The sequence below is a fragment of the Castanea sativa genome, chromosome 12 (assembly GCF_040712315.1).
Source record: "Castanea sativa cultivar Marrone di Chiusa Pesio chromosome 12, ASM4071231v1".
NCBI classification, from domain to species: domain Eukaryota; kingdom Viridiplantae; phylum Streptophyta; class Magnoliopsida; order Fagales; family Fagaceae; genus Castanea; species Castanea sativa.
Window position 1 is genome coordinate 10,302,362 of NC_134024.1, and position 13,478 is coordinate 10,315,839.

Consider the following 13,478-nt stretch of genomic DNA (forward strand, 5'->3'; position numbering starts at 1 on the left):
ATATATATATATATATATATTATATACACACACCAAAATGTCTAGAACTATGTTTATAAGCATATAATATTTCACTTATATTATAGTAAATATAAAAGTTTATCATAAAACATTACCTCAATTCAGAACAAATTATTCATAATTTTAGACTTTAGTATCAATTAAAAGGAAAAAAAAACCACAATATAAAAAATAGAAAGTTTAGTAGTTCATTGCATACTAAGAAAACAAATAATACTAATAAGTTAATGTAAATAAGTTACCATTATGCCCTTACAAAAATTCAAAAATTACAAAACTTAAAAAAAAAAAAAACTTTTTTCTGTATCGGCCGATACGCCTAGTACCGGCCGCTATTGCCCGAAATTGGCCGGTATGGCCGGTACGTGGCCGGTACGGCCAGTATTTTTTCCGGTACAAAATAGAAGTGTACCGGTACCGGTGCATTGGCCGATACCGGTACGGTATCGACCACCCTGGGCTAAACCCTAGCCCACCCAATTACCCAATTATTAAAATTACCAAAATACCCCCCTAACATCAACATTTTAATTTTCCGTCACTTTCTCATCGATTTTCTCGCTCTGCTCCTCCTCTTCAACTTTCTGATCTTACTCATCCAATTTCGCCACCTTCACCTCCTCGCTCTTCTTCGTCTCAGCCTTGGTGGTCAAGTCCGTGTAATCTTGTTCATTGATTGTATCATACTTTTTCTTTGGGGTAGCGACTTGTCGGAGCTCGACCGTAACGTCGGCGATGGAGTGGTACTTCTGCATTTGGAGCACTGGGATCCAGTTTAGCCTCCGGTAGTGTATTGCAACGAACACCACGTCATATTCCAACGACGCCACCCCTCCGACTCCGATACCAGCCAATTGAGGTAAGTGCGCGTATAGCGCATTGATGATCGCGTTCTCCGTGAACTCCCCACGGTACCACGCGAGAATCGCGTCTCAGGCGAACGAGTCCGATATCATCATTAGATTCTACATCGGAGAAGGCGTGGATGCACCATGGATAATTATAATTTCTTTCATATTTGGACTTTGTTTGGTAACCGAGAAAATCATAATGTTATTTTTCATTCGTTTAGTCCAAATTTTTTATTATTAAAAACTGTTTGACTTTAAAAAAAAAAAAAGTGTTTGATTTGTGAGTAATATTCTGTTTAGCTATGGAGAAAATGCTGGAAAAGATGAAGAGAATTGGATTTTGAGCTTCAAATGTTCTCTTAACGTATTTCTTTAATATTTTGACTTTGTTTGGTTACCGAGAAAATCATAGAATGGCTAATTTTCATTCGTTTAGTCCAGATTTTTTATTATTAAAAACTATGTTTTATTCTTCTTCTTTTTTTATATTTTTTTTTTGTTTGTGAGTAATATTTTGTTTGGTTGGAGAAAAAATGCTGGAAAAGAGAAAGAGAATTTGTATTTTTGAGTTTCAAATGTTCTCTTAAATTTCTTAAATATTTGGACTCTGTTTGGTTACTAAGAAAATCTCACAAGATGGTTAATTTTCTTTTGTTTAGTCCATATTTTTTATTATTAAAAACTATGTTTTATTCTTTTTTTTTTTTTTATGGGAATGGCTGGGTTGAATTTAGGTATATTGTTTTTGGGTTAAATGAGCTTCAATGGGTTTTTAGTTAAAACCCAATAATCATTGGGTCTAATTGGGTTGATGCCCATTTAACCCAACTAATAATTGGGTGGGTTTAGGTTCAATTAGAGTAGGTGGGCAAATGGGTTTGGGCGGACAAATGGGTTTGGGCTTACTTTGCCACCCCTAATTTTGTCACTGGTGCTCCTGGCTAGAGGTGGAACTTCCAATGGATGGCAGCTTTGAGATGAGTCGCCTTCTTCTTCCTCGGAAACATGCACTTCAACATCATCTTCCTCTCTTAGTCCAAGATTGACTAGAGTTATCCTTTTTCTGAACAAATCTTGGAGCCATAGTACGGAGCCATGGACCAAATTGAAAATCATCATCATCTGACGAATAACAACGTTTTTTTAATTTATTTAAATTTTATGACATTCCTGATCCTTATGGCCAATATACCACATTGATTGCAAAATATAGGCAACTTCTCATATTTGAAAAAGACTCACCCTTCTTATAAATCCGCAATATGTATCATTTTACCTTTCATTAGGGGTTTTGTGATATCAATATTCGCCCTAATATGAAAAAAGGGACCTCAAGCTAAACCACTTTTGAGAGCATCAACCATAAGAGGATTACCAATCTTGTTGGCTATACGAGTACCCACAACCTTATACATACTTTTGATGGGAATGTTAAAAACGCGAATCCGAAAGGGAGAATATTGAAAAGTAACATTACTGGGACTGAAATCACCATTGAAACATTTCAATAAAATAAGTCTTTTATCAAAAGACCAAAGGCTTTTTTCTTGTACTTCAATCATGTTCTCCTCTTTGACAAAGATAGCCAAAAATAAATTATTCCCAACTTCTCTGAAAGTTACACTATGAGAACAGCACCAAAGTTGTTGAACAGTAGATTTAAAAGCCTCTTTATTTGTAGTCTTTGTTGATTTGTAATTTGAACAGAAGACTAAACTGGGCTTGTTGTTTGGAGAAAAGCCATTTCCTAAGAATTAACAGCCATAACACATTTTTCTTTCTTAGTCAATCGAAATTTTTTCATAATTCCACCAAAGAACCATCCATGTTGGAATAGAAAGGAAATAGGGGATAGCAGGAAAAAAAAATGGGAGAAGGAAGTAAGGATCATGAGCAAAGCATAAAAACAAAATCCCCTACCACAACCTAAAGCTCAGATTTGAGAGGTTTGAATCTCATTTTATGAAATGCGAGTTAGTTTTTTTTTTAAAAAAAACTTTCCAAGACTATAGGGAGCCAGGGAGAGAAAAGTTTTTCAATAAATATTTAATTTAAATTCAATTTTTAGGGTTGAAGACAAGTTCTTAATGACTTTTGGAGGGTTTGAAAATTTTCAACTTTTGTATTAGCTGTAATTTTCTACAAAATATATATATATATATATATATATATATATATATATATATATATATATATATATATATATATATATATAAATCTTTTAACTTTTATTTTTTTGGCATAATCAATGGGATTTATATTTGTTAACAAATCCCTTTTTAGAGATTAATTATTGAACTTTATCTTACTTTATACTGTTAAGCACTCATATTAGTGTATGTATAATAAAAAATGTAAAATTTAATATTTAAGCTAGAAAAGTATCTACATTAGTTAATTTATAAATGTGTATATTTACATGGTTACTATTTATATTCAATTTATTTTTTAATACTTTTTTATTCATATACATAAAAAGAGAGATGATTGGAGAGAGTAATAAAAAATTGATAAAAAATTATATTTTAATAAAATGTAGTGTAAAATAGATAATTTAGTATAGGTGTTTTTGAAAAGTGATAGTGAAAAAAAAAATACTTTTTTTTTTGTTGAAAAAAAAGTAAATTCTTATATTAAAATAGACAAAAACTTTACATGGGAATTTTTTTAAGATGAAGATTTATGGGTGTGGAACTATTGTAAGATTAATGATCGGAAAGCTTGACTCGAAAAGGCCCTTTGATCAGTTGATCCCAAAGTGAACATTTTAAGCAATGAAAATCAAGGCCCATTTAACATCAAAGCCCAAGCCAATCAATCTGAACTAAATCGAATCGATTATTTGTAATTGTGCCTCAGGCCCTAAGATTTGGGGGTTAGCTACAAAAGAATAAAAGACAAGGACTCCAATGTGCGGTTCAATATGAAGCCCAATGCTTCTCCAGGCTCCATCTATAACACTTGCTGAACTTGGAAAGTGGGCATATCTAAGATTAAAAAAATAAAAATAAAAATGCATTGGCTCTAGTATTCAAGAGTTCAATTTATTTTGAAAACCATTTTTCTAGCTCCTAGGAGATTGAGCGGAGGATACTTTCCATTGTTCACATAGTTTTGGACGGAGCTAAAACTTGGAATTAGAGCGTCAAAGTACATAAAAAAAATTATAAAACTCCAAATAAGCATTTATTTAGTATTAACAAATTGTTAACAAAGACACAAGATCATTATTTCTTATCACATTGAACTGGACATTTTTTTAAAACAATCTCGAAAATCACTAAATATTGAATTTGTATAACATGTCATAACAATGTTCTTTTATTTTGTTTTGAATGCTAGTTTTGATGACACTCATAGTTGGAATTTGATGGAATAACCATATAGTTTAGTTCATAGATTAGTTTTGTTCAAAGGGCATTTCTTTTTTGGTAAAATTGGTTGATTATGCTAAAGTTTCTTTAGTTTTGCTATTGGTGATTTTGTTGATGAGTTTTTTTTTTTTTTTGGGCTTGCTAATTTTAGTTTTTGGATATTTGATCCATAAATATATTTATGACGTTTAAGAGGAACACTGATATTGTTAAGAGGGGCAACTTGGCAAGTATAATTTTATTTAAAAAAAATTGCGAAATCAACCAATGGCTTCGTCCCTACTCTAATTCCATAAGACTCATCTAGGAGGACCATTGGCAGCCTTTCTTGCCTGGTGGCCTCACGCGTCACTGAAGCTTGAGACCGGGGACCACCTAAGGACCACTGCACTCCAGCAACCATGTCAGCCGTGTTTTGTTCAAAGAGTGTGTGCGTACTATTGCTCATAACAAAATAGAGATAGGGTGCCTAACCTTTTTTTTTTTTGGATAAGAGCGGGTGCCTAACCTTATGTGTAGCCAAAATTTGCAATTTCTTCTTCTTCTTCTTGGCATTTACTTCTTTAACATCTAACCTTTTTTTTTTTTTTTAAGTAAACTAAAAATGTTTATATAAACTGAAGACAAAATGTAAGACTAATTTGTTATATAAAATTATAAACACAAAGTGAGTTCTAGTTAGCTCAACTGATAAAGTTTCAGATGGTTGTATAAGATATTAGGGATTCAATTTTCGCCTATACTAAAAATTGATTGTTGTCTTGGTCTGATGATAAAAAGCTATCATCAAGAGCGAACGTTATAGGTTGAAGCTCTTTAAAAAAAAAAAAAAAGTTACAAACACAAAGGGACAATGCTTGCTTGGAGAGTTTACTCATCCAAAAAAGACTTTGGTTGGAGAATCAATTTGAGCAAGTTCATAATTTGGTATATAATATTAAGATTGCCCTGCACCAGTTTAGGTTAAAATCAAGTGCCCCATAAGCTTAAAGATATATGATATTAATATTTAATCAAATGCAATCTTTTAGATCCACAGTCGAAGTTCCAGTATCTTAATCATGACAGCAGTTTCGCACTAGCTAGAAAATGTCCTTTGGAATCATCATCATTTTTGGTATTCAAAACCTTGACCCTCGTAGAAGATTTGCCTTAAACGTTACTCGTATTCCTTCAAAATTCATAACATGTTATTTCACATTACAAATATAAATTAGATTTTAATCTGATGAGATAAATGGACCGAGCAAGACATAATATTGTGATAATATGATATTTAAGGACTTCTCAAATTAGAGCCTGGGTTAGGCCTACTACCATATGGATAAAGTTTGATTACAAACTTAGTTATAGTACTCAATGATTACAGCTTCAATTAATATTTTTTTTCTTAAATGTGAATTTTGATCAATCTATTATTGGATTACAATTTTTTCTTATATTCTCCATACTTGTAAAATTTTCAAAAAATTAGAAATCAATAGCTATATTATTAATTAAATATTTAAATTTCAAATTTTTGTAGTATGAACTTATGCATAAAAACTAAGTTTATGAATCGAATAATAAATAACATCCGATTGACACAAAATTTAACATATTAAGAAAATAAAAAACATGCAATTCAACAGTTAGATTTTCAAAATATGTAGCAATGATAATTTTTTTAGTAGAAGTTGTAGCCATTGACTACAAACAAATTTGTATCCCAACTTTTTCCCAACTATATAACTTTGAAACAAATAATGTAATTTATATTCTTTAGATTTTTTTTTTTTAATTTTCTAGGAAATTCTGCTATTTAAATTTTTTCTGCTCTTTAAGTTTTTTTTTTGGGTTAAATCTGCTCTTCAAGTTATTCGAAAGTAAAAGTACCACATTTATATAGGAATAATGCTTATTGATTACTTTATAGTAGGCCCTTTACTTTCTTTCTCTTCTTATGGTCTCCTCAAGCTTTTTTTTTTTTTTGGGGTTACTTTTTTATGCATGGAATGGCCTTAACATGTGACTATGTACTGTTTACTTGTATTCTGGTTCCTGGATCCATACCCCAAATTCAATAAACTATTTGGTACCACTGTCCCAGCAAGTGGTGTGGTGACCCTCCAGACTTTGTCTTTGTTTTCACTTTCCAAAGAAATCCACATGATTTTTGGTCTAATCACTTATGGAACTCAAGAACAGTTCATATTCGGACAACTTGCTCTTCGATCATTATTCTGAAAAGACCATAAATCATTATGCCATCTTTATCTTATTATATGATAATGTCTTTGTTATGTAATAATTTAGAAAGACAATTATGATTGTGGGTGAAATAATTTTGTGACAATGGCAGCATCGGTAGAATGATATTGCATATTGATTGACTGGTCGTTGGAAAATAACTATCATGATCCCAATTTTCAAAGTAAATTTGAGATATAGACCGTTCATTCATATTACTTTTACTAGCGTATAATTCTGTGTATATGTACATATATATTTAAAACTAATTACAATTACAATTATATATATATATGATTTAAAATTTAATTGGATTTAGTCTCTTCAGTTTTTACACCCAATAATTCACTTGCCATAAAAATTAAAAAATTAGATGGGGTACATGGCAAAAAATTGAACTTCATTTAAAATTCAATTTAGAATTTAATTGAATTTAGACTCTTTGATTTTTGCACTTAATAATTCACTTGACACAAAAATAAAAAAATTAGATGAGACACATGACACAAAATTAGACATGATTTAGAATCTAATTGAATCTAGACTCTTCGGTTTTTGTATTGAATAATTCACTTGCTACAAAAATAAAAAAATTAGATGGAGCACATCAAGGGATGACAATTTTTCCTCGCCCCACTTAACCCTCCCCTACCCACTTCGCCCCGCACGGGTTTTCCTCACACTGGTTTTCCCTGCCCCGCAAAGGTGGTAGAATGGGGATGGGGCAAGATTTTAGCTCCGCACCACGAGGCGGAGGGAGGGGATGGGTTTAGATCTTTTAGACTCACCCCACCCCGCTCCTTCCCGTCCCTGCCTCACCTTGCGTTACTAAGGGTTATAATTGTAAATTTTTTATACTCTAAAATATTTTATTCTACCCAATGTGATTTTCTACTTTTATTTTATCATGTGTTATACTATGAAATTTTTTTTATGACTGTCTTGTTAAACACTTGGATATATTATTCAATTTTTTTTTAAATTGATTTGATTTGATGGGATAAATTTAATTGTAATTTAAAGTATATTTTTATTAATGAAATAAGTTTCATTAAAAATATTATACTAGTTGTAAGATAAATTAACAAAAAATAGAGTTTTACGGGGTGGGGCGGGGCTTCGCAAGACCCCAAGGGACAGAGATGGGGCAAGAAATTTTTTCCATCATGTGGGGCGGGGCGGGGCGGGGATGAGGCAAGACAAAATCTTGCGGGGCGGGGGCGAAAACCTCATCTTTCAGACCATCCTTGCCCCATTGCCATCCCTAGGCACATGGCTCAAAATTGAATTTCAATTAAAATTCAATTTATAATCTAATTGAATTTAGACTCTTTGATTTTTTCATCTAATAATTTATTTGACACATAAATTTAAAATTAGATAAGACACGTGGCACAAAATTAGACTTCAATTTAGAATTTAATTGCATTTTCTCTCAGCTTTACCTTTTTTTTATTTATATAAGATAGAAATTTTACTCTAGCCTAAATCTAAGTATATATGTGTGTGAAGCTCATTCTTAGAGACTTGAATCCCGGCCTATGCCCCTAATATCCCACAAGCATTTATACTTATGGAGTGACTATCGCACTAAGGGTGTGCAGTGGTAAAATTATTATTTTGGTTTGATAGATTACTTCTCATTTATTGGTTAATAAAAATATTAAAGCTAGCTTTGTTCTTGCCCAAATGCCAAACCCATTAATGATCCATTGACTTAAGATTTGCACTCTGCAGAATTAGATCCTCTCTTCTCACTAAAGATCTTAGTGGGCATCATAAACATATATTCTATGTGAACCCTACAAAGATAATGTCATGATATTGATTTATACTGCAAGGCATCTGAGGTGAATGAAGATATCTTAAGCAAGCCAAGGTTATTCAACTTGTGCATTTGGATTAATTTTTTTTATTAGTTAAATTTGACAAAAATATAGTTATACCTAAGAAAAAAATCTTAAAAGAAGTTACAACTTTAAAAGGAAAAAGCTAACCCAAACTCATTGTCCTTGTTTTGTTTAGCCTGTCCTTTATTTTGAAGCAAAGAACTTTTTATTTTTATTTTATCAGAAGATGAAGCAAAGAACTTAATAAAAGGAGATGGACATAATTAATATGACTTCAAAACTGAAATCAGGTAAAACAAAATCACAAATTTCACATACAAAAGCTACAAAGAATATGCAAATAGGGAAATTGGCTTTCAACATACACTCTCCCCCCTTTAAAAAAAAAAAAAAACACAAACAAATCCAAAAAAAAAAAAAAAAGGATGAAAATCAACGATCCAATTACAAACCCATAAAAAAGAAAAAGAAAAGAGCAGTTGAGCACTTTCACTTGCATGTCAAATTCTCGATAGCTTGTGACTTGGTATTAACAGCCATGCTGCAACTCAATTCTGCAGATTTTTTCTTCTTGAAAATCATTAACAAATGTACCTTCCCACTCAATTTGGCATAGCTTGTTAATGGTAATTTTCCAGAATTGAGGTCACTAGCCAATAGATATTTGGTGGAAACTTTGGCTGATGTCGCTGTCACCGTGACATTAAACCTCTTGGTTGATCGAAACTTTGCTCGTGACTTAATTATAGTAAACTCTCCAACCTTAGTACCATTGTAAGAGATTGTAGCAGTGCTGTCGTCGAATTTGAACTCACCAAAATTGGTGTTTTTCACACTGATTTCAGCATTTAGTTTCACAGTAAATGAGGAATTAGTGTATGTATGGCTCTCCACAGAGACTGAATCAATTCGTACCTTCAGATTTCTGATGCGCATAACAAGTAGCACAAAGAGAACTATGATTATGGTTTGTGCTATGACCCCAGCAATTATGTATGCCAAGCACTTCTTCCTTTTACTGCGTGAATCTTTGTTGGTGTTCGTCATTTTTGAGTGCTTTTACTAAGGTGGAAGGAGAGACTTTGTCTGGGTTTGGATTGAAGCTAAAGAATTGAGAGGCTCAAGTAGGAATGAATGGTGTGCAATTGGATGCAATAAGGTCTACTTTTATAGTGTGATGGTGATGATATAATTTATATAAATGCGGCCCTACCTACACTAGTTGTTCGTGACTTTTTCATCCCAAATTTCTAAACCTTTTATTGATGATATATAGCCGTTGTGATTTGATATAAGATAAATTATATGACTCAATGATTATAGAACCTTCTTTATTTAAAAATTAAAATTCAAGGTGAATTATAAAAATGGCTGAGTTATTAGTGTTAACTAGCCCGGATGTCCCAGTATTTTCTTCTTTCGAAAGTCATGCTCCATGTTTTAGTGAAATATAATATATACCCAATTAACACACTTATCGAACTTTAATTTTTTTTTTTTAAAGAGAATTTCAACTTAGGAATCCGATCTTTATCATTAAATCAAGATACCAGTTAGTTATTTTTATTTAAACAGAAATTAAACCTCAAATCTCTTATTTAATTATAAAAAACTTTACCAATTGAATTATATAAGCAACAATTGAACCTATAAATTGAACCCTATATGTGATGCAATTATGTAACTTGGGTCTGTCCCATTTTGAGAAAGTGACTTGTAAAGTCAAATAAAGTGGGTTCAGTTTCCATGGTGGAAAATGACTTGAGAGTGTGTTGAACGTTGCTTGATTATATATATCTTCTAGAGAGATGTTGATTATATATATCTTCTAGAGAGATGTGGTTTGAAATTTTCTCAAAGACTGACTAAGAATGTTTCACGCTGAAGGCATGAGCTAGAGAAAAACAAATGCTTTGATGAAAGTGAGTTGCACAAGTTAGAAATATTCGTGTGGCTGTCAAAAGAGGGTGAACAAGCTTTCCGTGACGGCGTGAAGTAGTTCTGGAATAAAGAAATCCCAACTTACATCACTTGGATCTTCCAGGACTACAGGAGAGTTACTGTTATTCGGCTTTTCGGTGGTCAAAATTTCAACTACTATGAGCAGCATTATTGCACCTTTATTATACTTGAGTTATAGGTTAAGTTTTTCCAATCTTTTGAACTTCATTTTCACCTTCTGACTTTACTTATTGAGTCCTTAGAAAGTAGAAACCCAATTGACACACTCTTCATGGTACTCATCCATCACTGATCTTGCAGTGTTAACACTAGGTCCCTAATTGATCAATACCTATCTTGAGTCTTTTTTTGGTGAAAAAATACCTATGTTGAGTTGATGATTCTGCCATTCTGGTCATCATCAAATGTCAAAGAAAGTTGTATAACATTTTGATAAAAAGGGTATCTAGTAGATTTTACTAGTAGTAGTAAAAGGGAGGGTTTGGGTACAAAGCCCTCAAAATGCATAGACAGATGGGTTCCTTGAATGCGATAATTTAAAGTAATGAATTTTGTATCTATTTTATCAAAATATTATGTAATATTATGAGAGTCCCTCATCTTACATAAACAAATTTGATCAACGAGATCTACTATTATTATGTGAAGGAATATAAAATTTTTCAAAATAATTTTTAGAGTTAGTGGGGGTTACTCTGAAGTCCCACTTGGGGCTAATTTGGTGTAACTTCTTTTCACTAAGTCATTTTGTTTGTAAATTAGACAAAAATAAAATACCTTAAAAAATCATTAAAGAGTTGTCCATAACTCAAAAAAGTTGAACAAGTTGCAATTCAAACCAATCATAATTTGAGCAACTCCATTGTGTGTTTTTTTTTTTTTTTGGGTAAAAATCTATCAAACTTGGTCAAGGCAAATTATATTTGAACATTTGAGTATTATGTAGTTTCCAGCAACTTATTTCATAGTTTCTGGTCATTTTATACTAAATGTATAATAAAAAGTTAAAAATTATTAATTAATGTTTTTTATTTTAAAAAACATCAAAGACAAATGGCAAAAAACTAAAATTTTTTTATAGTAAACAGTCACTAAATCATATGTTATGGGGTTTTTTTTAAAATAAAAATTTTCTTTTGTTTTTATGAATAATTATAGGTTATAGTCAAGAACTAGTATAAGAATTACGAAAAAATATTTTCAATACAAGTAATTATCCTATATACATACCTGGAATATTTATATCTTATGTCATACATATATTTGGTGGAAGCTTATATATATATAATAAAAATTGGACTTAGAAGTTGTGATTGCACCAAGTGACTTCACCAAATTGTAGAAATTTTTTGAGACCAAATTGTAGAATTTTTTTAAGATTTAATATATATATATATATATATATATATATATATATATAATTGGTTGCGTCAAGTGACTTCACTAAATTACAGTAAGTTTTTAGGTTAAAAAAAAATGTTTTTGATCTTATCGACTTCTTTGGATAAAGTAACAATAAGTGTTCTAATTATCTTCTTCTTCTTCTTTTTTAAATTTATTATTATTATTTTATAAAGTAACAACTTTACTCTTAGCTTAGGTTAATATTTTTTTTTTTGGGATAAACATTTATCCTAATAATAAAGTAACAAATTTAAAAGTATTATTTTTTCTTCTAAATTTTTTTTTTTTTGGATAAAGTATCAAAAAAAAAAAAAGTTAATATGTATTAACTTTATGTAAACTAAATTTAAAAAAAAAAAAAAAAATCTAAGGATGTTAATTTTTTTTTGGGATAATGTAAAAAAAGAACTAATATGTAATTAATGTAAACTTCTTGATTACAAAAACTTCTTTTTCTTTTTGTTCATATTAATTTATCAACTTCTTCACAACTTTATATTATTTAATACAGTATAAAAGCGGGGGTATATATATGGTTTTGGTGTATTTTTCCCATTTTCCTATCATACGGTTTCTTGATGTATTCTTTTTATTCTCATTCTTACCTTACATACGAAACTTGTAAGTATGTATTTGCTTTCTTCTTTTTGTTTTTTCATAAAATTCCCTTCTTTATTTTTTTTCATCAAATTGAATATGTTTTGTGCGCGGATTGTCTTTTATTTAAGTTATTTTTGCTAACTTGGATCTAATTTATATGCTTATTACGGTCTTCAAAAATCAATGGTATATCTTCCATGAGAACTAACAGAATAATTTTAACAAAAATCTTATTTTCTTTTTGAAAGATTTGTTTTATATATATATATATATATATATAAAAGGTACTATCACTGATTTTTCCAATATGTTGTAGATCCCACAGGTAGCCATGAGACCAAGATTTGAGCATCCAACACTATGATAATGAACATCATTCCACAAAGAATATAGACCGAAAATTAATTGCGATGTAAAAACAATGGATATTTAAGGTGATGCGAAATCTACATAACTTCGCTTGCCTCCCTCTTGCTGTCAAAGTTAATTCAATTTTCATGTGAGTATCTTTACTTTAACTCTAATTCCAGATTTTTTTTAATGTTTAGAAATTTATATAGTTTGTAATTATTGAATTAAGAGTTTCTTTGTGTGCATATATTTATGTGTATTGTAGTGAATTTTGCTTCAATTATTATGTTTTGTTTATAAATTTGGGTAGTTTTTAATTTGTAAATTCGGGATGATTTCTTGGGGTTAAAGTAAAGTAAAAATATTTGGTCAATTTTAATCATAATTTGTACAATAGTAGGGTGTTAGATGTTGATATTAATTTTATATTTATTTACATTAATTAACATAAACATGTTAGCATGTTCAATGTTGCTATATTTTGTCATCACTTTTCATCAACTTTCATTTAAGTCCTTGAAGTTTATATTTTGTCATTTCAGTCCTCTAATTTTTAATTTTGCTCAATTTAATTTTAATCCTCCGTTAGCGTTCTATTAATTCCTACTGTTAAACTGCCTAAAACTATGTCGTTTTGGCCTTAACTTAATATTTAATATATTTTAACTATTTATTTCTTAATTTTTTTTATAAAAACGTTAATTACAAAAAAAAAAAAACCCCAGAAATTAACATAGCAACCCTCTCGATCTGAAGAACACGACTTGAAACCCACCCACTCACGACCTTTATATTCTCTCTTTTATCCGATCATTTCACATCTCATGTGCAAGCTA

General features: G+C 30.6%; 1 protein-coding gene across 1 annotated transcript; it reads right to left on the reverse strand.

Moving 5' to 3' along the window:
- Positions 1–8,565: 8,565 nt before the first annotated feature.
- On the reverse strand, positions 8,566–9,474 carry LOC142618912 (late embryogenesis abundant protein At1g64065-like). The gene has a single exon (XM_075791970.1). The coding sequence runs from the start codon at positions 9,370–9,372 to the stop codon at positions 8,815–8,817; it is 558 nt and encodes a 185-aa protein (XP_075648085.1). The 5' UTR covers positions 9,373–9,474; the 3' UTR covers positions 8,566–8,814.
- Positions 9,475–13,478: the final 4,004 nt, after the last annotated feature.

Bases quoted from the DNA above. Each gene is read 5' to 3' on its own strand.
- LOC142618912 (XM_075791970.1), bottom strand. From the start codon at position 9,372: ATGACGAACACCAACAAAGATTCACGCAGTAAAAGGAAGAAGTGCTTG.